Source organism: Carassius carassius, chromosome 22 (genome assembly GCF_963082965.1).
Source record: "Carassius carassius chromosome 22, fCarCar2.1, whole genome shotgun sequence".
In the NCBI taxonomy this organism is placed as follows: Eukaryota; Metazoa; Chordata; class Actinopteri; order Cypriniformes; family Cyprinidae; genus Carassius; species Carassius carassius.
In genome coordinates, this window is record NC_081776.1 from 31,533,448 (window position 1) to 31,556,176 (window position 22,729).

At 38.4% G+C, this 22,729-nt stretch overlaps 1 protein-coding gene across 2 annotated transcripts; it reads right to left on the reverse strand.

Annotated features, from left to right (window-relative positions):
* Positions 1–876: 876 nt before the first annotated feature.
* On the reverse strand, positions 877–18,995 carry LOC132099231 (gastrula zinc finger protein XlCGF8.2DB-like). Of its 2 annotated transcripts, XM_059505673.1 has the most exons (3): positions 18,924–18,995; positions 16,111–16,223; positions 877–2,687 (listed from the first exon to the last, which is right to left on the reverse strand). In XM_059505673.1, exons 2-3 carry the CDS (start codon positions 16,193–16,195, stop codon positions 1,465–1,467), a joined length of 1,308 nt encoding a protein of 435 aa, XP_059361656.1. In that variant the 5' UTR covers positions 16,196–16,223; positions 18,924–18,995; the 3' UTR covers positions 877–1,464. The 2 variants fall into 2 exon arrangements, with proteins under 2 accessions (XP_059361656.1, XP_059361657.1); XM_059505674.1 differs by lacking the exon at positions 18,924–18,995 and having other exon boundaries at positions 16,015–16,131.
* Positions 18,996–22,729: the final 3,734 nt, after the last annotated feature.

The following is a 22,729-nucleotide window of genomic DNA, read 5'->3' on the forward strand; positions in this document are numbered from 1 at the left end:
CAGAGTGATATGTATCCGTAAAGCAATGTAGCAATGGTCCAGTATATTGATGAGTTGTCTGTATTTAGGCAGTTCGCGGGTGAGATTAGCTTTATGAAAATCTAAGAGAACGATAATTAAAGTCTGGATAATGCTGCTCTGTGTGTGTTATCTGATCGGCCAACAGTTCTAGCACTGCTTTCACACTCACGTTAGGAGGAATGTACACACTCACCAGAATAAATGGAGAAAACTCCTGCGGCTAATAAAAAAGTGAGCTTCAAAATTTGGATGGCACATCTTCTTTAGAACTGTCATGTCTGTACATCAGCCTTCATTGATATAAAAACATAACCAGCTGCCTCTCGTTTTCTCTGACGACTCGGTGACGCAGTCCACTCTGAAAAGCTGGAAGCCTGTTAGATGAAGTGCGCTGTCCTGAATGGCTTCGCTCAGCCAGGTTTCTGTGAAGCAATGTGCTGCATAGTTTAGAAAGTCCTTGTTTGTGCAAAAGGAGTTGTAGTTTGTTTTATTTATTTGCTAGAAAGCAGAGATTCACCAGATGAATGCTCGGCAGTGGAGTCCTAAAACAACGCTGTCGGAATTTCACGAGCGCATAGGTACGCTTGCATCACCTGGAACGCTTGTATAGTATCACAGCTCCTCTGGCTAAATGTAACCTAAAATCTTAAACTAGGCTGATCGGAATGAAACTTGGTGGGCAAGTCTGAATCATGCCTCTGAAGGTCTAAAGAAATCATCATATTCACTTATGTTAATTTTAAACAACTTTGCCTATAGAACCACAGTTGTCAATCAAACTGTTAAATATTTGAGATTTAAAAAGTCTTCTTTTGTGCCACATTATGATTACAAATGGTATAATAAAGAAGAGACTTTCATTAAGGATTTTATTACATCTTGTTTATTCCAACTCAATGCTGGCAAAAGTTCCAGCACTTGGGTACCAAGTCAATAATAATATTGTAAAAATGTAACAATTGTTGTTCAGTGTAAGATAAACACTCTATTATGAAAAAAATATATATTCTCAAAGGTGTACATTGGGCCAACAAAGGGTTTGAGAAGCACTGAACTACAGCAAATAAAATAGTCGGGTGCAGCCATAGCGGTTCACATTTATATATAATAAAATCAGGCAAAATTACACAAATTATAAAGAGATAAAATAATGCAAATAGTCATGATAGTGGAAAATCAGATTTGGGAAACATTAAAGCTGCGCTGTGAACGCAGCCTTGATTTCACATAAATACATATTTTATGCTACCGAACCATTTAAAACACTTTCCAAAGAACACAAATATGGTCTCACATCTGCATGACTTTTCATATGAATTTGTAATTTTGATGGCAAAAGATATTATTACACTGATCTTGATTAAATCACCTTCCTCCAAAGAGAATGTCCTGGTGATTTTTGAAATTGCTCCTTTATGTAAACTTTTAAAACTCAGAACCCCTCTATTTCTTGCTAAAATGTGTTTGCAAATGACGCTTCAAGTCTTTTTTATAAGTGAATCTCTTCTCACACTGAAGACACGGGAAAAGCTTCTCTCCAGTGTGAACTCTCATGTGATTTTGAAGTGTTATTTTCTGTTTGAAACTTTTTCCACACTGACATGTGTATGGTTTTTCTCCAGTGTGAACTCTCATGTGGGCAATAAAGTTTCCTTTAGAGCTGAAACCATTTCCGCACTGAACACATTTGTAAGGCTTCTCTCCAGTGTGAATTCTCATGTGGACGTCACAGCTATACTTATGAGTGAAACTCTTTCCACATTTATCACACGTGTAAGGCTTCTCTCCAGTGTGAATTCTCATGTGGGCTTTGAGGTTATGTTTATGATTAAAACACCTTCCACACTCTTGGCAGGTGAATGGCTTCTCTTCATTGTGAACTAGCATGTGTGTTTTAAGGTGTATGTTTTGGTTGAAGCTCTTTCCACACTGTTTGCAGGTGAACGTCTTCTCTCCAGAATGAATTCTCATGTGGGCTTTGAGGTTATGTTTATGATTAAAACTCCTTCCACACTCTTGGCAGGTGAATGTCTTCTCTTTGTCGTGAACTAGCATGTGTGTTTTAAGGTGTATGTTTTGGTTGAAGCTCTTTCCACACTGTTTGCAGGTGAACGTCTTCTCTCCAGAATGAATTCTCATGTGGGCTTTGAGGTTATGTTTATAATTAAAACTACTTCCACACTCTTGGCAGGCGAATGGCTTCTCTTTGTTGTGAACTAGCATGTGTGTTTGTAGGTATAGGGTTTGGCTGAAGCTCTTTCCACACTTTTGGCAGATGAAAGGCTTCTCTCCAAAGTGAATTATCATGTGGACTTTAAGGTTATGTTTATGATTAAAACACCTTCCACACTCTGGGCAGGTGAATGGCTTCTCTTTGTTGTGATCTATCATGTGTGTTTGTAGGTGTATGTTTTGGTTGAAGCTCTTTCCACACTCTTGGCAGGTGAACGGCTTCTCTCCAGAGTGAATTTCCATGTGTTTTTCAAGTTTTCCTTTTTGAGTGAATCTCTTTCCACACTCTTGGCAGGTGAAATAATTGTTCCATTTGGTTTTCTGAGCTCTATTTGGAGAGGAAGTATTTTCAGTGTGTAAGACTTTTTCTAATTTCATGAAATCATGTTTTATTTCATTCAGTTCTTGGCTCTCCTTGTTCAGCGACAACAGATCTAAAGCAAAGACAAACAAAACAAAAGATAAAGAAGATAACATCTCTTATTACAGCTATACATTTTCTACTTTTGATACTTAATCATGAGTAAATCATTCTTCTACTTCTTCTATTATCTCGTTCACAACACAAGGCCAAAGTTTACTTCGTTTTTTTTATTGTGTACACACACAGTTATACACGTTAAGGTGCATGCAAATGCAGAAAGCTTCATCTCTGAGTTAGCACTATTTTACTCCAGAAGTTATGATAAATGTCTTTGTACTATTTTATTCTTAAGTTATGGTCATCTCATAACTCTCTCACACAAGCGCAGGTCAACGCATCCATCTACTGTTGTTGCAGTCTGCTGTTTTGTTGTTCCATCTCTTTAGTTTCACTTCGGCCCATTGCTGCCATCTTGTGGAACAACTGGTAAGTGCAAAACCAAGTCATTGTACATATGAAACTGTGTATATTAAGTAGAGATCAAGTGATATCATTTAACTGATATTTTCCCCAATATTTAAGCATTTTATCATAATCGAATATTGGAATCGGATAATCGGGTTTCGTGAGGTCAGATTTACTGATAAATGCAGTCATCTTGCAATCTTTGGATGCGAACAGTGCTACTGATACTTTCTGCTCCACTCTTACATCTTGTTTAGACACTGTTTGCCCCTTATCTTCCAGGCCAGCCCGTAACACCCCTTCTGCCCCTTGGTTATCTGATGTTCTGATCAAATGTTCTAAGCTTAGAGCTTCTGAAAGGGTGTGGCACAAGTCCAAAAATACTACTGACCTTAATGTGTATCAGTCACTCATATCTTCCTTCTCTGCTAATGTCTCCACTGCTAAAATGACATACTACCATAACAAAATTAACAATTCGTCTAACTCTCGCATGCTTTTTCTTCACTTCTTTGTCCTCCTCCTCCTGCTTCATCTCTAATAGCTGACGACTTTGCCACGTTTTTCTTTCATAAAATTTAAAATATAAGTGCACAATTTTCCACACCACAATCAGTCAAGCTCATATCACCAGCAAACTTACAATCATTTACATCCTTCTCTTCGCTCTCTGAGGCAGAAGTCTCAAAACTCATCCTTTCTAATCATCCTACTACTTGCCTGCTTGATCCTATTCTATCTCATCTCCTTCAAGCCATTTCTAATGCATTAACACATCCCTGCTGTTTTCCCCTCATCGTTTAGACTAGCTCATATAACTCCACTACTTAAGAAACCCACTCTCAACCCATCTCTTTTAGAGAACTACAGACCAGTTTCATTGCAAAAACATTTGCGGCCATGCATATGCATATATGTGTGTGTGTGTGTGTGTGTGTGATCATGATTTGCTAAAATCATTTGCTTTAATTTTTTTCCTCAATGTACACACAGCACCTCATATTGACAGAAAAACACAGAATTGTCATTTTTGCACATTTATTAAAAAAGAAAAACTGAAATAACACATGTCCTAAGTATTCTGACCCTTTGCTGTGACACTCATATATTTAACTCAGGTGCTGTCCATTTCTTCTGATCATCCTTGAGATGGTTTTACACCTTCATTTGAGTCCAGCTGTGTTTGATTATACTGATTTGACTTGATTAGGAAAGCCACACACCTGTCTATATAAGAGCTTACAGATCACAGTGCATGTCAGAGCAAATGAGAATCATGTGGTCAAAGGAACGGCCTGAAGAGCTCAGAGACAGAATTGTGGCAAGGCACAGATCTGGCCAAGGTTACAAAAACATTTCTGCTGCACTTAAGGTTCCTAAGAGCACAGTGGCCTCCATAATCCTTAAATGGAAGAGGTTTGGTAAGACCATAACCCTTCCTAGAGCTGGCCGTCCGGCCAAACTGAGCTATCGGAGGAGAAGAGTCTTGATGAGAGAGGTACAGAAGAACCCAAAGATCACCGTGGCTGAGCTCCAGAGATGCAGTTGGGAGATGGGAAAAAGTTGTAGAAAGTCACCCATCACTGCAGTCCTCCACCAGTCGGGGCTTTATGGCAGAGTTGCCTGACGGAAGCCTCTCCTCAGTGCAGGACGCATGAAAGCCTGGGTGGAGTTTGCTAAAAAAAAAAGCACTGAAAGACTCTGGTATAACTTTTTGGCCTTAATTATAAATGGTATGTGTGGAGAAAACCAGGCACTGCTCATCACCTGTCCAATACAGTCCCAACAATGAAGAATGGGGGTGGCAGCATCATGCTGTGGGGTTTTTTTCAGCTGCAGGGACAGGATGACTGGTTGCAATCAAGGGAGATAAATGTGGCCAAGTACAGGGATATCCTGGACGAAAACCTTCTTGAGAGTGCTCTGGACCTCAGACTGGGCCGAAGGTTCACCTTCCAACAAGACAATGACCCTAAGTGTAACCCCTCTCTCCCGGGTCCTAACCACCACACCCTGCACTCACTCTGAGTGGGCCTCGAGCCCGGGTCTCCGGCATGGGAGACGGACGCACCAACAAGGGGGCCAAATGGCTGCAGCCACTAGCGTCTGTCGCTAGTTCATCTCTAGTACGTGCACTACTCGCTGGCCTCCGTTACATAAGCACACAGCTAAATTAACAAAGGAGTGGCTTCACAACAACTCGGTGACTGTTCTTGAATGGCCCAGCCAATTGTGCATCTCTGGAGAGACCTGAAAATGGCTGTCCACCAATGTTTTCCATCTCCCGACTTTATCACCCGATTCTCCTGTACAGCCCTCAGAAAGATGGGCATCTCTGGAACAGCACTCCTGTGGGTTAAGTCCTACCTCTCTGACAGATCCTTCAGTGTGTCTTGGAGGGGTGATGTTTCAAAGTCACAACACCTTGCTACTGGGGTTCCTCAAGGCTCAGTACTTGGACCACTTCTCTTCTCCATCTAAATGACGTCATTTGGATCTGTCATTCAGAAGCATGGCTTTTCTTATCACTGCTACGTTGATGACACCCAACTCTACTTCTCATTCCAGCCAGATGACCCGACACAGTAGTTGCTCGCATTTCAGCCTGTCTGAGTGACATCTCTAGCTGGATGAATGACCATCACCTTCAGCTTAACCTTACGTTGACAGAACTCCTGGTCATTCCAGCTAACCCATCGTTTCATCACAACTTCTCTATACAGCTGGGCTCATCAACCATTACTCCTTCGAGGACAGCCAGAAACCTAGGAGTTGTGATGGATCATCAGTTAAGCTTCACAGACCACATTGCTACAACGACCCGGTCCTGCAGATTTGCCTTATACAACATTAGGAAGATAAGTAGGGATGCACGATCATGATTTTTCATGGCCAATTCCGATAACGATTTTTTTAGAAGCAAACTGGCCGATTCCGATAACGATTTCCGATTTTTTTTTTCTTTAAGCAACAAGCAAGAAAGAAGGAAAAGTATGCATAAACAAGATGTTTATTTGGTATTTAATAGGCCAAACTGGCTTTTGGCTATTGAAAACAATAACCATCTGAAATGAATGGAAGTAACTGCACAGTAAGTAGCCTATATTCAATACAAACATAGATGGTACAGACATCAGGCTTTAGCTTTTGTTTTTGAATTGGTTTGAAACTACAGAGAACTGGCCTTAAATGAAAAGATTAACTGTAACCGTGTGAAATTAAAGGCAACAACTGCATAGTTCTACAGTCCAAACAACACAATCAACACACATTCAATAAGATGTTTCTTAATCAGCATTCAGTAATTGTTTAGTTTTTAAATTTGGTTTTAAATAAAAAAAGGTCTTTACCAGTGAGACTAAATAAAAGTATGCTATATGACAGACAAAAAAACACAGATTCGCGAATAACCTGCCTGATCTATCTCAAATGCTATTTGTACCCAAAAATACACATGAACTAGACGATATGACTGGCAACATGGGCACTATTTTCTCTAATACATTAGAAGCTGCCCCCATCAAATTGAAAGAGGTTAAAGAAAAATGTACTGTGCCATGGTATAACAGATGTTTCTTAATCAGCATTCAGTATTTGTTTTAGTTTTTAAATTTGGTTTTAAATAAAAAAAAGGTCTTTACCAGTGAAGCTAAATAAAAGTATGCTATATGAATAAATTATTCCAAAATGTTTAAATCAGATAATGTTGGTGCAAATAAAACAAAGATGCAAAGTATTCATTCATCCAATTTAAAAACAAAGTTTTTAAGTAAAAGTAAAAACAAAAATATATGTATATAGATGTGAATCATTACCCTAATTTTTTTAATTGGATGAATAAAACACTTCAGTGTGCTACAGCAGGTGATATTTAAATCAAATTGAGTCGATGCAATTTTAAGGTAAAATAAAAATAATCACCCTATAAAGAACTGACGTTTACTTCTGGCTTTTCAAGTTCTACTTTACAAAAAAAAAGGATTTCAGTTTTGTCTCCGCTTGTGTAGGGTGCGGACAAGTACAGTACGTTCGCGCAGCTTCAGTGAGAACAGGAAAGGGACTCTTATTTTGTGCAGTCGGCTGTTCACTTCCTGCTATCTGTGCCTGAGACATGTAGCTCTGCACTTCCAGCGCTGATTGGCTGCCCGTGTCCTGCGCACAGATTTCGAAATAATTCCACACAAATAACATGATGGCGAATGATTAGAATGTAGTATGTGCATGCGGGCGCACTTCCGAAAAAACCGGTGCATCCCTAGTGCTATCATACAAATACACTTATTTGTAGGTTTAAAATTCTACATGTCACATTTATTGTCCAACTACAAATATTTCAGCAAAATGTGTACTTTAGTCAAGAGTTATTGCGCTCCTATTTCATTGAGCTCTGTCTGTTTTTTTCCTCCAATGTGATATTGAGTTTATACAACTGTCAAAGTTAACAGATTAACAAGAAGTTGAGACTTACGTTTTAGACACTATATTGTCTGTTTTTGTACTATTTCTTCAACAAAACGATTCCAAACACAGTCACAGCGCTATTCGTGTCTCTGCGCAACATGAGGGCATTTCATTCCTGAATGAATCATTTGTTAAATGATTCAGCTTTATCAAAATGACTCACTTATTAACAGTGACTTGGTGCTGTATTAATTGCACATTTTAAAGTTTCAAATATTTACAATATCAGTTTTTAACTTCTTATGCGTACAATATTAAAATATTATTTATGCATGTGTAACTGCAGGTTAAATACATTCATGTCCTGCATTAATCAGTATGTAAATGCCATTTCAGATGCAGCTTCTGTGTTTCCCCTGCATTGCAAAAATGAATTTTGTTGATACTTTCATTTGCTTGAAAACAGCCTGAATATCTTATTATAATTGACTGATTAAATATAAGAAATCAAATGACAATGCACTTTTTAAAAAAATGGCTATACGGTAAAAGTTACCATAAAAGGTACAAATTGTAGGGTCAAAAATGATCAGAAACGTCTGTTTTCCTGTCCCAAACCTATCTTGAGTAACAAAAGAGCCATTTAGCTTTCCTGAAGGCACAGAAGTGCTGATATCGATCAAGGCCTGTAGGCCAACATGTGTATACATCGGGGGTCTGCTAATTGTCAAACCTTTTGCACAGTGGGTGAAGCTGTAGTCTCCTGATTGGTCAGTTTGAATCTCTCACGTTTGGGTTTCAGTCACATGGTCAAGGAAGGGATAAAAGAAGACTGTAAATGAAGACTCTCTGCTGGCTTTCCTTTGATGGAGCGCTCTTCTAGGGGCCTTGCCTTCTCTCTCTCTCTATTTCTCCCTCTCTCTCTTTTTACTTCCCAGGTAATATTTTACATACATGTTGTAACCAATTCAAGTGAAACCATAACAAAATATTGTTATTAAAACCTCTTGAGACCCTGCGGCCTCATATGAGGACATTATATTTTTGTGAATTTCTCTGAGGCTGTTCATGCCACAGTTTTAAGTCTGAATGTCCTGTACAGAGCACATTCAGGGCTTTTCAGAGATAACAAATGATTGGATGTTTCACATGACCACTCCCTCTCCTTGGTCATCAAAATGTCTGAAATTAATTTAGTGACAATCTTATGGAAATATGATCATATTTTTTAGTTATCATTTAAATCTGTCTAATTTTTTAATTATGTGTCATAAATCAACATCTCAGGAAAATGTTATGGGGTTTCAAATCATAATATGACTTTCTATTACTAAACAAGACATTGATTTCATACATGTCCTCACATGAGGACACCGGGACTAAAAGCATGTTTATTACGCATTTTTGGAGACATAACAAATGAATAGAGAAGGAAATTATATTTCAATATTCTATGAAATATTATATATTATTATGAAAATCTTGTCAATTATTACTCCCATTATTACACTTCTTTTTTCATTACATGTTGCCCCAAAAACACATTAATATGCAAATTAGATTTAGTTTATAGATACATTGTATATAATGAGAAAACCCATTAAATGGTAATTTTACACACATTTTGCAGAAAGAAAAATGGTATATTGAATCATTCTGTTATAACATAGTTGAGAATCATCTTTATACAAAGTTTGGTTAAAAAAAAAATCTTGAACATTAAAAATGTATTGGTGATTTAAAAAAATCTATTGTTTTTGCCTATGCATTTTCATTCATGTCTTTTCATTTTTTTTAAGAAATTGAGTCTCGATGTCCTCTACCGAGGACATAACATAACTTATGAATGAAATGCATGAATGCAGAGCACAAGGCTGCACTGGGAAATCCCGTGTGCGATGCATGACATGCAATGTGCATCTGTGCTTTGCAGCATTTCACATTATGATAGACCCACTGTCCTCACATGAGGACATCTTTTTCTGCGAAAACTACTTCCTGTACAAAAACAAATTTTAGGTTATAATACTTATTAGGTCCTACATATCCCAAATAGCTAGAACAATTATAAAATGCACAACAGGCAATCTCTCGGGTCTCAGGAGGTTAAACTTTAATTGATAAATTGTGTGCTAACTAGTCTTGATTCAATATTTACTTTGAAGAGCTAGCTATTGCAATACAATATAGTCACTTAATAGCAACACTCTCCCACATGAGCCCCGTCAGACTGGTCGTGGAGGAGGTGTTGCAACAGTATATAGTGATATTCTCAATGTTACCCAGAAAACAGGATACAGGTTTAACTCTTTTGAAATACTTCTGCTAAATGTTACACTGTCAGACATGCAAAAGAAATCTAATGTATCTCTTGCTCTGGCTACTGTGTATAGACCACCAGGGCCGTATACAGAATTCCTAAAAGAATTTGCAGATTTCCTCTCAGACCTTCTAGTTACAGTTGATAAGGCGCTAATCATGGGAGATTTTAATATTCACGTTGATAATACAAATGATGCATTAGGACTTGCGTTTACTGACCTAATAAACTCCTTTGGAGTCACTCCTTTTAATCATACACTAGATCTAATTATATCGCATGGAATCGATCTTACTGCTATAGATATTGTACCTCAATGTGATGATATTACAGACCATTTCCTTGTATCGTGCATGCTGCACATCACTGATATTACCACTAGGTAATTTTTTGGATGAATTAGATGTGTTGCTCTCAACCTTTTCTGAGGATGGTACTCCCCTAGTTATGCTTGGAGATTTCAACATCCATCTAGATAAACCTCTGTATGCTGATTTCCACACTCTGCTTGCCTCTTTTGATCTCAACCGAGTGTCAACTACTGCTACTCACAAATCAGGCAACCAACTGGACTAGGGCTGTAGCTATCGAATATTTTAGTAATCGGTATTTTAGTAACGGTCATGGAGGGGCCGCACGCTCAACATGGACGTTAAAGGGATAGTTCACCCAAAAATCAAAATTATGTCATTAATGACTCTCCCTCATGTCGTTCTAAACACGTAAGACCTCCGTTCATCTTCTGAACACAGTTTAAGATATTTTAGATTTAGTCTGAGAGCTCTCAGTCCCTCCATTGAAGCTGTGTGTACGGTCTACTGTCCATGTCCAGAAAGGTAAGAAAAACATCATCAAAGTAGTCCATGTGACATCAGAGGGTCAGTTAGAATATTTTGAAGCATCGAAAATACATTTTGGTCCAAAAATAGCAAAAACTATGACTTTATTCAGCATTGTCTTCTCTTCCGTGTCTGTTGTGAGAGAGAGTTCAAAACAAAGCAGTTTGTGATATCTGGTTCATGAACGAATCATTCGATGTAACCGGATCTTCTTGAACCAGTTCACCGAATCGAACTGAATCGTTTTAAACGGTTCACGTCTCTAATACGCATTAATCCACAAATGACTTAAGCTGTTAACTTTTTTAATGTGGCTGACACTCCCTCTGAGTTCAAACAAACCAATATCCCGGAGTAATTCATTTACTCAAACAGTACACTGCCTGAACTGCTGTGAAGAGAGAACTGAAGATGAACACTGAGCCGAGCCAGATAACGAACAAAAGACTGACTCGTTCACGAGTCAAGAACGGAGGTCTCACGGGTTTGGAACGACATGAGGGTGAGTTAGGCGAACTAACCCTTTAATACGCACACATACGCACAAACACACACCGAGACTGTTTGGTGATACAAGAGTTTATTGTAATTATTGATCAGAGAGTGAATGAAATACCTGTAAACTGTGTATTGTTCCTGTGTAGCGTTTGTCCCGTGATTTTTAGAGTCCTGGTAAGAAACAATGGCAGGAATTATCGGTTCTGCTTAGGGTGGGACTCTACCATGTATTAATTGAGCGTGGGGGGGTTTCAGGGGCAACGTGGCCGAGTTGCTGCTGTTATTTCCTGTTTAATGTGAACGAATTAATAACATCAAAATAGATTTATTAAGTAGAACATCATGCCAATATGTTTCTTTCAGACTCTGTATATTTAAGGGAACATGTGTAAAGTGTTTTCTGTGAGTTTGTCCCTCCACATGTGGTAATGGTGCTGGCCACCAGTATAAATCTGAATGTCTTTGTAATGGAAGGTAGTCTGTGTTTGTTTCTGCAGTGGAGAGTGTGGCCGGAGGGTTGCAGGTATTTTATTCACTCTCTGATCAATAATTACAATAAACTCTTGTACCACCAAACAGTCTCGGTGTGTGTTTGTGCGTATTAACGTCCATGTTGAACGTGCGGTCCCTCCGTGACCGTCACAGGCCTCTTAAAATGAACAACTAAGTTTCCTTTTTTTAGAAAATTTGATTTTTTTTGTTTTTTTAAATGCATAGAATGCAATGCATACATCAAAAATAAACATTTAATTATTACCCATTGTTTCTCTGTCTGTACTTGTACAGATGAATTAAGTGCATTTAAGTGCCATTCAGTTGGGGTTTTAAATAAAGCATTTTCTGAGATGCACATTAAACATTAAACACATAAAACATTACCTGTAATTTAATTTATCTTTTAATTATTGATTATTAACTTAATTTTTTGGTAAACAAAGGGGATGAGACACGCAGAACATGCAGGATTCATATTTAAATAGACTGTTCAGGCTTATTATTTACAGATATTAGTCCATATCATGATTTGATGTAAGTGCAATGACCTATTTTTGATTAATTCATTCAAAATTTGGCAAATTCCGTGCCATTCCGCGTTAAACTGTAAATTCCGTTTTTATGACTGCATCGCGGAAATCATACGGCCCTAGTTGTGGTATGCCAGCTCTATCCTGCAATGGACACACGCCACGACGTTCTCTTTATGTTTGCCTGCGCACTCAAATCAAAACACTGCTGACTCCTTGCAGAATGCGACTTCAGACACAGCGCTTGTGTCTCCTTCCGCTTTCTGGGTGATGTAAACGCGAAGTGTCACATTAAAGAAAAATCAATGCGAAAGACCTTGTACCTGCACTCACTCACATCATTAACACTTCCCTCCACACTGGTGTTTTTCCCTCATCATTTAGACAGGCACATATAACTCCACTACTTAAGAAACCCAACCTCAACCCATCTCTTTTAGAGAACTACAGACCAGTTTCCCTTCTTCCTTTCATTGCAAAAACACTTGAACGAGCTGTGTTCAACCAAGTCTCTACATTTCTCACACACAACAACTTCCTTGACAGCAACCAATCTGGTTTCAGAAGTGGACATTCAACTGAAACGGCCTTGCTCTCAGTTGTTGAAGCTCTAAGACTGGCAAGAGCAGAATCCAAATCTTCAGTACTTATCCTGCTTGATCTGTCCGCTGCTTTTGACACGGTTAACCACCAGATCCTTCTATCAACCCTACTGACAAAAGGCATCTCAGGAACCACACTTCAATGGTTTGAGTCTTACATATCAGATAGGTCCTTCAAACTATCTTGGAGAGGTGAGGTGTCCAAGTCACAACATCTAACTACTGGGGTGCCTCAGGGCTCAGTTCTTGGACCACTTCTCTTCTCTGTCTACATGGCATCATTAGGTTCTGTCATTCAGAAACATGGCTTTTCATACCACTGCTATGCTGACGACACTCAACTCTACCTCTCATTCCATCCTGATGATCCGACGGTTGCTATTCACATCTCAGCTTGTCTAGCAGACATTTCTTCCTGGATGATGGACCATCACCTTCAACTCAAGCTTGCCAAGACAGAACAGCTTGTGATTCCAGCAAACCCATCGTTTCATCACAATTTCACCATCAAGTTAGGCACATCAACCATAACTCCTTCAAAAACAGCTAGAAGTCTTGGAGTTATGATTGATGATCAGCTGACTTTCTCAGACCACATTGCTAAAACTGTCCGATCCTGCAGATTTGCTTTATTCAACATCAAGAAGATCAAGCCCTTTCTTTCTGAACATGCTGCACAACTCCTTGTTCAAGCTCTTGTTCTGTCCAGGCTGGACTATTGCAATGCCCTCTTGGCAGGTCTTCCAGCCAGTTCTATCAAACCTTTACAATTAATCCAGAGCGCAGCAGCAAGATTAATTTTTAATGAGCCAAAAAGAATACATGTCACACCTCTGTTTATCAATTTGCACCGGCTTCCAATAGCTGCTTGCATAAAATTCAAGGCATTGATGTTTGCCTACAAAACCACCACTGGCTCTGCACCCATTTACCTAAATTCATTACTTCAGACTTATGTGCCTCTAGAAGCTTGCGTTCTGCAAGTGAACGTCGCTTGATTGTTCATCCCAAAGAAGCACAAAGTCACTTTTATGGACTTTTAAATTAAATGTTCCCTCCTGGTGGAATGACCTCCCCAACTCAATCCGAGCAGCTGAGTCCTTAGCCATCTTCAAGAATCGGCTTAAAACACATCTCTTCCATCTTTATTTGACCCTCTAACTTTAACACTCACTATTCTAATTCTATTCTTTAAAAAAATAAATCTACCTTTCTAATCTTTTTGTATTCTATTTTCTTTTCATTTATTATGCAATTGTATGTGTGTAAAGACCTCTAACACTAGCTTGCTCTATTCTTTTTTTATTCTATCCGTTTTCTTTTTATTACATTATTTAAAATCCCATGCTAGGTGTACTGTGTTAACCTAACTGAGACTTGTTATAACACTTATATATCATTGCTCTTTTTGTTGTTTTTGATTGCTTCCACTGTCCTCATCTGTAAGTCACTTTGGATAAAAGTGTCTGCTAAATGAATAAATTTAAAATGTAAATGCATTGACTCATTTCAAAGTATAGCTTCTCTGATTGATTAGCTACCGATCACTATCGGCTAGGGCTGTAGCTATCGAATATTTTAGTAGTGAAGTGTGAAGTGACATTCAGCCAAGTATGGTGACCCATACTCGGAATTTGTGCTCTGCATTTAACCCATCCGAAATGCACACACACAGAGCAGTGAACACACACACACACTGTGAGCACACACCCGGAGCAGTGTTCATCATTTATGCTGCGGCGCCCGGGGAGCAGTTGGGGGTTCGATGCCTTGCTCAAGGGCACCTAAGTCGTGGTATTGAAGGTGGAGAGAGAACTGTACATGCACTCCCCCCACCCACAATTCCTGCCGGCCCGGGACTCAAATTTGTGGGAATCAAGTATTCTACCAAAAATTCTATCGATTAATCAAGTAATCGGATAAAAAGTGTTTTTGCTTAAAGTGCAATATTAATTATGCAAGAGAAAATAAGACTCCTGGGTCTCTTACAATGAACAGCTAAGTTTCCTGTTTTAGAAAAAAAAATTTTTTTTTTTTTTTCAAAATGCAATGCATACATCAAAAATAAACATTTAATTATTACCCATTGTTTCTCTGTCTGTACTTGTACTGTGAACAATGAATATAAAGTTGACAGATGAATTAAGTGCATTTAAGTGCCATTCAGTTGGGGTTTTAAAGCATTTTCTGAGATGCACATTAAACAAACACGTAAAACATTCATTTAATTTATCTTTTAATTATAAAAAATTAAGCAAACTTAACTTTTTGTAAACAAAGGGGATTTACTATTAAAAATAAAACATGGAAGAAATGTTGTGTGATTAAACCTAAAAAAAAAAAACAGACTTTTATTTTGACGGGTTGACGTACCTTTACAGTTCTGTGTATTGTGATGTGACAACGGTCAAATGCTCATGAAGTGACTGTCAGTGCAGTTCTGGAGATGTTGTTCATGTGTTCACGTCCTTATTTAGTGAGACAGCAGACGCTGATATCACCGGAGCGTCACGCGCGCTTCAGTGTGTGTGATAAAGGAACTCGCGTTTCTGCTCCATTCATTAACAGAGACACGCAGAACATGCAGGATTCATATTTAAATAGACTGTTCCAGCTTAATATTTACAGATATTAGTACATATCGTGATTTGATGTAAGTGCAATTACCTATTTTTGATTAATTAATTAAAAATATGGCAAATTCCGTGCTTTTCTACGTTAAACTGTAAAATCCGTTTTTATGACTGGATTTTGCGATTCCCTCCGCGTTTTCTGCATCGCGGAAATCATAGGGCCCTAGTTGTGGTATGCCAGCTCTATCTTGCAATGGACACACGCCACGACGTTCTCTTCACGTTTGCCCGCGCCCTCGAATAAAAACACTACTGACTCCTTGCAGTATGCATTTTCGGGGGCAGCGCTTGTGTCTCCTTCCGCTTTGTGGGTGACGTAAACGCATTGTGTCACCTTAAAAAATCATTGCGAAAGAACCTGACGTGAGATTTAAAATAAATCAAGAGGCGTCGAGGCAGAGGAAATTGTCTCGATCATTTTTTGTAATCGAGTAACTCGAGTTACTCGAGGAATCGTTTCAGCCCTACTATCGGCTGATAACTGCTTTGGGAAGTCTGATCGGTGCTCTCCATAAAGGCCAATCTCAGGAGGACTGGCACTGCAGCATCACTATAAATAATTCTACATGATAATCATAAACAGTCATAGCAACGTTATTTACTGAAAATCTCACTTGAAATATATAGTTCTGGTCATGTGGCCCACTCAGAGCTGGACATCTGTAGAAGGATTAAATGAGTGAGTTCAGCCTTGAGAAAGAAAGACCAACCTGTTTGTTCCTCCGTCTCTTCATGTTTGACTCTGAATGTTTCTTCAATCTTCACTTCTTCTTTCTCCTCTTTAATAAACGCCATCTTTATAACATTGTGACATGTGGATGACCTGATTAGAGAAGGAAAGAAAAAATAACACACTCAAAACTAGCACTGTGATGTAATAACAGAACACAGCTCATATTTAGTGACTTATTCAGTTTGGTATTAATGACTAGTAGATCACATTTAATAGATTGTTATTCGATCACCGTTATGTGGTGGCTTATTTAGAGAAATTATTTGAATTGTATATCAATTTCTGGGGAAATTAAAGAAAAACACATTCATAGTTAAAGGGATAGTTCACCCAAAAATCTAAATGATGTCATTAATAACTCTCCCTCATGTTGTTCCTAACCCGTAAGACCTCCGTTCATCTTCTGAACACAGTTTAAGATATTTTAGATTTAGTCTGAGAGCTCTCAGTCCCTCCATTGAAGCTGTGTGTACGGTCTACTGTCCATGTCCAGAAAGGTAAGAAAAACATCATCAAAGTAGTCCATGTGACATCAGAGGGGCAGTTAGAATATTTAGAAGCATCGAAAATACATTTTGGTCCAAAAATAGCAAAAACGCTGACTTTATTCAGCATTGTCTTCTCTTCCGTGTCTGTTGAGAGAGAGAGTTTAAAACACTGCAGTTTGTGATATCCGGTTCGGGAACTAATCATTCGCTGTAACCGGATCTTTTTGAACCAGTTCACCGAATCGAACTGAATCATTTTAAACGGTTCGCGTCTCCAATACGCATTAATCCACAAATGACTTAAGCTGTTAACTTGTTTAATGTGTCTGACACTCCCTCTGAGTTCAAACAAACCAATATCCCGGAGTAATTCATTTACTCAAACAGTACACTGACTGAACTGCTGTGAAGAGAGACCTGAAGATGAACACCGAGCCGAGCCAGATAACGAACAATAGACTGACTCGTTCACGAGTCAAGAACCGGTTGCATCGGTTTTCGGATCACCAGTAGTTCTTTCGGACAGTTCGATTCAATAAACCGGTTGAAGAAAACTGTTCACAGGTTCTTTTGCGCTCGACGTAATGGCGTCATTGGTGATGATTGCCCTTGATTCAAGCCTTCAGTTTACCCGCGCTCATAACACTAGCACAGAATCAGTTCAGAATCAATCACCAAAAGAATCAGTTCGGTTCAGACGCTCTGTGTGTCGGTCTGCTTCACGCTGAATCACACATGCGCAGTATCATCAGCTCCTCGGTTCTCGAATCGGACGCATCTGACAGAAACGGTTCTTGATCTCGTGAACGAGTCAGTCTTTTGTTCGTTATCTGGCTCGGCTCGGTGTTCATCTTCAGTTCTCTCTTCACAGCAGTTCAGTCAGTGTACTGTTTGAGTAAATGAATTACTCCGGGATATTGGTTTGTTTGAACTCAGAGGGAGTGTCAGCCACATGTTAACAAAAGTTAACAGCTTAAGTCATTTGTGGATTAATGCGTATTGGAGACGTGAACCGTTTAAAACGATTCAGTTCGATTTGGTGAACTGGTTCAAGAAGATCCGGTTACATCGAATGATTCGTTCGTGAACCAGATATCACAAACTGCTTTGTTTTGAACTCTCTCTCAACAGACACGGAAGAGAAGACAATGCTGAATAAAGTCGTAGTTTTTGCTATTTTTGGACCAAAATGTATTTTCGATGCTTCTAAATATTCTAACTGCCCCTCTGATGTCACATGGAGTACTTTGATGATGTTTTTCTTACCTTTCTGGACATGGACAGTAGACCGTACACACAGCTTCAATGGAGGGACTGAGAGCTCTCAGACTAAATCTAAAATATCTTAAACTGTGTTCAGAAGATGAACGGAGGTCTCACGGGTTTGGAACGACATGAGGGTGAGTCATTAATGACATCATTATGCTATTTGGGTGAACTAACCCTTTAATGAGAGGTAGAATATTATTATTCAAAAACTGAAGTGCTCTGAATGTACTTGATTTCATTTCTGTTAACTCTGTATTTAAAGATAAATAGTTTTGTTTGTGCTTAAAAGACAGAATATTCAATACATATCATCCCCGCTTCAATTTTTGACTGGAGTTTTTTTGATGTTGTAGTTTTGGCATAAACAAGTTATTGGAACAATAACAACATTGTGTGAAAGAATCAATCTAATTATTGTAATGGTATCGTACTGGTGAGACAATGGTTTAAGGATGAGTGAAGTAAAACCCTGTAAAGAGCCTGTGAGAGTGTGCAGCAGTGTTTGATGCCAGACCATCATGTATCTCTCAGATAAGTGCTCATCTAGTGTGAACACAGCTTTACTGCTCTTCTAACAGTCACACTCTTATCTAAACCAGTCTGGAATTAACCTTATATCGACTCGAGTGGAGGTTTTAGAGTCGCAACAATAAAGATGGAAAATACATCTAACGTTACTTCTGTAAGTTGGAAGAAAAAACTATATAACAACATAAACAAAACCCCCTACTGTCGAGATGTAACGAGATAAACTGAGAAAGACACGGGAAAAACAAATAGAAGACTTGAGAACTTTTCTTTTGTTGATTTAAGTTGTTCCCTGGATATATTTATATATTAATATACATACATATATTAAATGAGGCTCACGTTTACTTGTTAACGTTACTTGTTACAAATTCGCTCAGACAAATATCGTTCATTAATGTTGGATGAAGCATTACAGTGTTACACTGAGTGATAAGACAATTACATTTTTTTTCTAAACGGAACATTTTTTAGTTAAACGCTTTAAAGTGTTAAAGGCACAAACCTCTCTTGATCTGACCGCAACAGACGCGGGAGCCCGCGCGCGCGCGCGCACGCTGATGACGTCACACCGTCAGGGCGAAATAAGAGCCTCGTGGCTACGATCTCAAGACCGCGTAGAAATAATAGAAATAATAAAGTAAGCGTAAGAGGAATAGAATTCATTTCGTCTAACAAAACTCAATATTAGTAGTAGTATGCTGACACATTTCAAATGTTTTCTTAAAAGTGTAATGCTTTTAAAAACAAATTTATTTAGCAGAATTGCCTTTATTCTGTTTTATTTTTCATATAAGGTTTATATGCACATTTTACACAAACACATTTTAATTTAAATCATATATATCTGTGTTGCTAAAGATAAGATGTACAGGTAATAATCCAAAATCTAATCTTCTTCTACTGAAGACACTATCCTTGTGCGTTTCATTGTGATTAAATGCACCTGATAAAGGGGGTCTTTTAAGAACTAAGCCCCGCAGGAGCCGAGTGTGATTCCCCTAAAGTAAAGAGTTCAAGAGAGAAAGAAACTCACTGCATCACATAAATACTCAGAATATTAGATCAGCGTTTATCTGGATCTGTTCTGGGTCTTGAGAGCAGACTTCCATTAGATTTCATCCTCTGAATCCAGGCCTAAGCCACTAAATCTGCTTCATGTGGTAACATCTAAATGCACTGGTTATTTAACATGATCAAGCTGACAGATCAAAGTCATCTTTTAATATTGGCTCTACAACAACTGCAACAGCTTCTTAAGAATATATATTGTTTACTTTTGCTGTAATTGCTTTATAATATTCCTCTTTTTGTGAGATGGTTTTGTTTAAATAAAAATAAATGACTCGAGATCCCAGTCCACTAATTTGTCCCTCGCAGTTTTCATGTTCCTCTCCGAGCTGTGTGGTTTCTTCCTGCAGACCCTTCTCTTCTTCTTTGACCTTCTTGAATTTATTCATTTACAGGGACCTTGAACAGATACATAAGCAGCATAAACATTCATTGTCTTTTGTGATATGGTGTTTTGAGAAAGCAAAATATGAGAAACTCTGTTTCTGGAAATGATACTGGCAGTATTGTTTCATAGCATTTCAAATGTTTCGCCTGTTTTCTTTTAGGCTTGTGTTTAATTAGTTGCTGCTTTATATGCCGCCCAACCTTTGTTTCTGATTTTCTTTTTTTGCTGGCTTTTAAAAAAAGTATTAATAATAAAGAAAAATAATTAATTAAAAAAGAGCATACTTGCTGAGGCTGAGCTGACAGTCTTTGCAACCACATCATTTGAGCTTTTTTGGTTTTAAAATCCTTCATTTGACGGGTACATCATGTCAACAATAGCTTCATCAGACAATTGAACGAAGTAGCTGTGATTTCTGTAGCAGCACTCTTTATTCATTTTACTCGCACAGAAAACATTATAAAGAGTAAATACTGAACTCAGTATAAATCTCATTGATCTATCAAGAACACTAGCTATAGGCTACTATACACTGTTCCACCAACGTTATCTTGGTTAGTAATCGTCATATTTATCTTTGTTCAGACACTTTGGTAATGCCACAGAAAAACAACAGATATGGCATCTAATGGTAAATTCTTGTGATACCGTACATCAGAAAGTGCTCTGGTAATCCTGTCATATTTAGCTATGCTCATTCGTATTCGTGCTCATGGTAAATTTGAGTTGTACTGCTGCAGTACCACAGGATTACCAACAGGACGTTTTTCTAAGTGTATTTATGATGTTATAAATAAATTGGATTGGGTAATAATGAAATGGTTATCATCTCGGCTGTAATGTTCCGTGGCTGTCCTGTGTGTTTATATAGTGTTCACTTTCTAGTAGAAAGGCACCCTGAAAGTGCACAAGGAACCTGACTGGTTTAGGGTCAAACCAGGTGCACTCTTAGGGGCCGTTCACATATCACGTCTTTTGCGCACTGAAGTTCGTTATTTCCAATGTAGCCGCGCGGTATGCGCGCTCATAATGGAAGCGACACGCGGTGCGACGCGCTCGTTTTTTCCAGGCGCGTCCGCACCGCATCGAGTTAAAAACATCTCAACTTTTCAGAATGCGGCAAGCGCACCGCGGGTCATGTGACAAGAACTAACCAATCAGCTTCATCCTTTCCTGTAACAACGTTGAAAGCTCAGCCAAGATGAAGGAACAGCTGACCATAGCTGTATATGGATTGCCATTTTTATTTTTTTATTTTTATTTTACAGGTCCATACATTACAATCAATGTTAATACCTGTCATACTTCTTATTAAGCCATCAGCAAATGAGCACTTATAACCCATAAAAAAAAAAAAAAAAAAAAAAAAAAAAAAAAAGCATCACAGGCTCGGTAAGTAGTACTAAAGTAAGCAAGGACCCAGTAGGCCTTCCTTCTACATTACCTATGCATAATCATTTTTTGACATAGTAAAATCAAAACGAGAACTAAAACAAACATGGGATAAACCTCTATGACTCACAAAGCCCTCTTCCGAGGGGGAATAAAGGAAAAGAGAAAAAAAAAAAAACACCGAAATCCATTTTAAACAAAAGATGGTCGTAATAAAGTGATATACGTTATCCATCTTTCCCATCTTTTCAAAAAAGTCCCCTGTTACAATCTCAAAGCAAAAGTAATCCTCTCCATCTTGAAAATATCATAGATAATGTCAAACCATTCTTCCACGGTAGGTTTCCCTGGTTTTAACCACCTTCTAGTAATAGCTTTTCTACTAGCAGCACTTAGAATCTGAAATAAGTATTTGACATGAGAAGAAACATTTTCTGTTGTTAAGGCACCTAAATATAAAGAATCAAATTTAAATTGAATATCCATCTGAAAAATGCTTTGCAAAATTTTATAAAACTCCCGCCAAAATTGAATCAATAATGTACAGGACCAGAAAATGTGAAAATAATTTGCTTCGAGGCACCCACATTGTCGCCAGCATGCCGAAGAATTGGTGTAGTGCTTCTTCTGGGCTGGAGTAATGAAAAACCTTATAAGGTTTTTCCAGCTAAACTCTCGCCATAAAGATGAACTGGTAGTTTTCCACTGTATCTCACATAAGTTCTCCCAATCTTCTTCCTTTAGAATAAAATTTCCTTCCCGTTCCCATTTTTGCTTTACATACAGTGAACTACCTTTTGTTTGTTGTAGCCCCTTGTATATTCTTGCGATGAGCTTCCGGTTAGAGCCAGCAAGATACGCCTCTATAAACACTTTTAACAAAATGTTATCCCAGCCCACTGTACACCTCTTCTGCATTTGGTCAATATAATGCCGGACCTGTAGGAATCTGTAAAAATCGTCCTTAACTAAGCCAAATTGCGTCTTCAGATTTTGAAAGCTATTTATAGTCCCCTTATGCATAAATGTACAGTACGCTGTTAAACCTTGCGAAGTCCATCTCTTAAATCTTGCGTCCCATCTATTAGGCAAAAAATCGGCATCAAATGCACACCATCTCAGAACCTTTACCACATCCTTCAGGTTACTTTGAGCTATTACCTTGCTCCAAATCTTAAGTGACAAACATATCCATGGGTTACCCAAGTCCTTTAAATTGTACAACAGGTCCTTATCCCCAATTGCAGCCTGAATTGGAAATTCATCTGACATAGCACCTTCAATCTCCTTCCATCTAGCACAGTAATCTGGGCTGCACCAGCATACTAATGGCCTCAATTGAGCAGAAGTATAGTAGTCTTTTAAGCATGGGAGAGCGACCCCACCCTTGTTTTTTGTCAATTGTAAACTCTGGTATCTAATTCTTGGCCTTCGTCCCTGCCAAATGAACCTTGAAATAT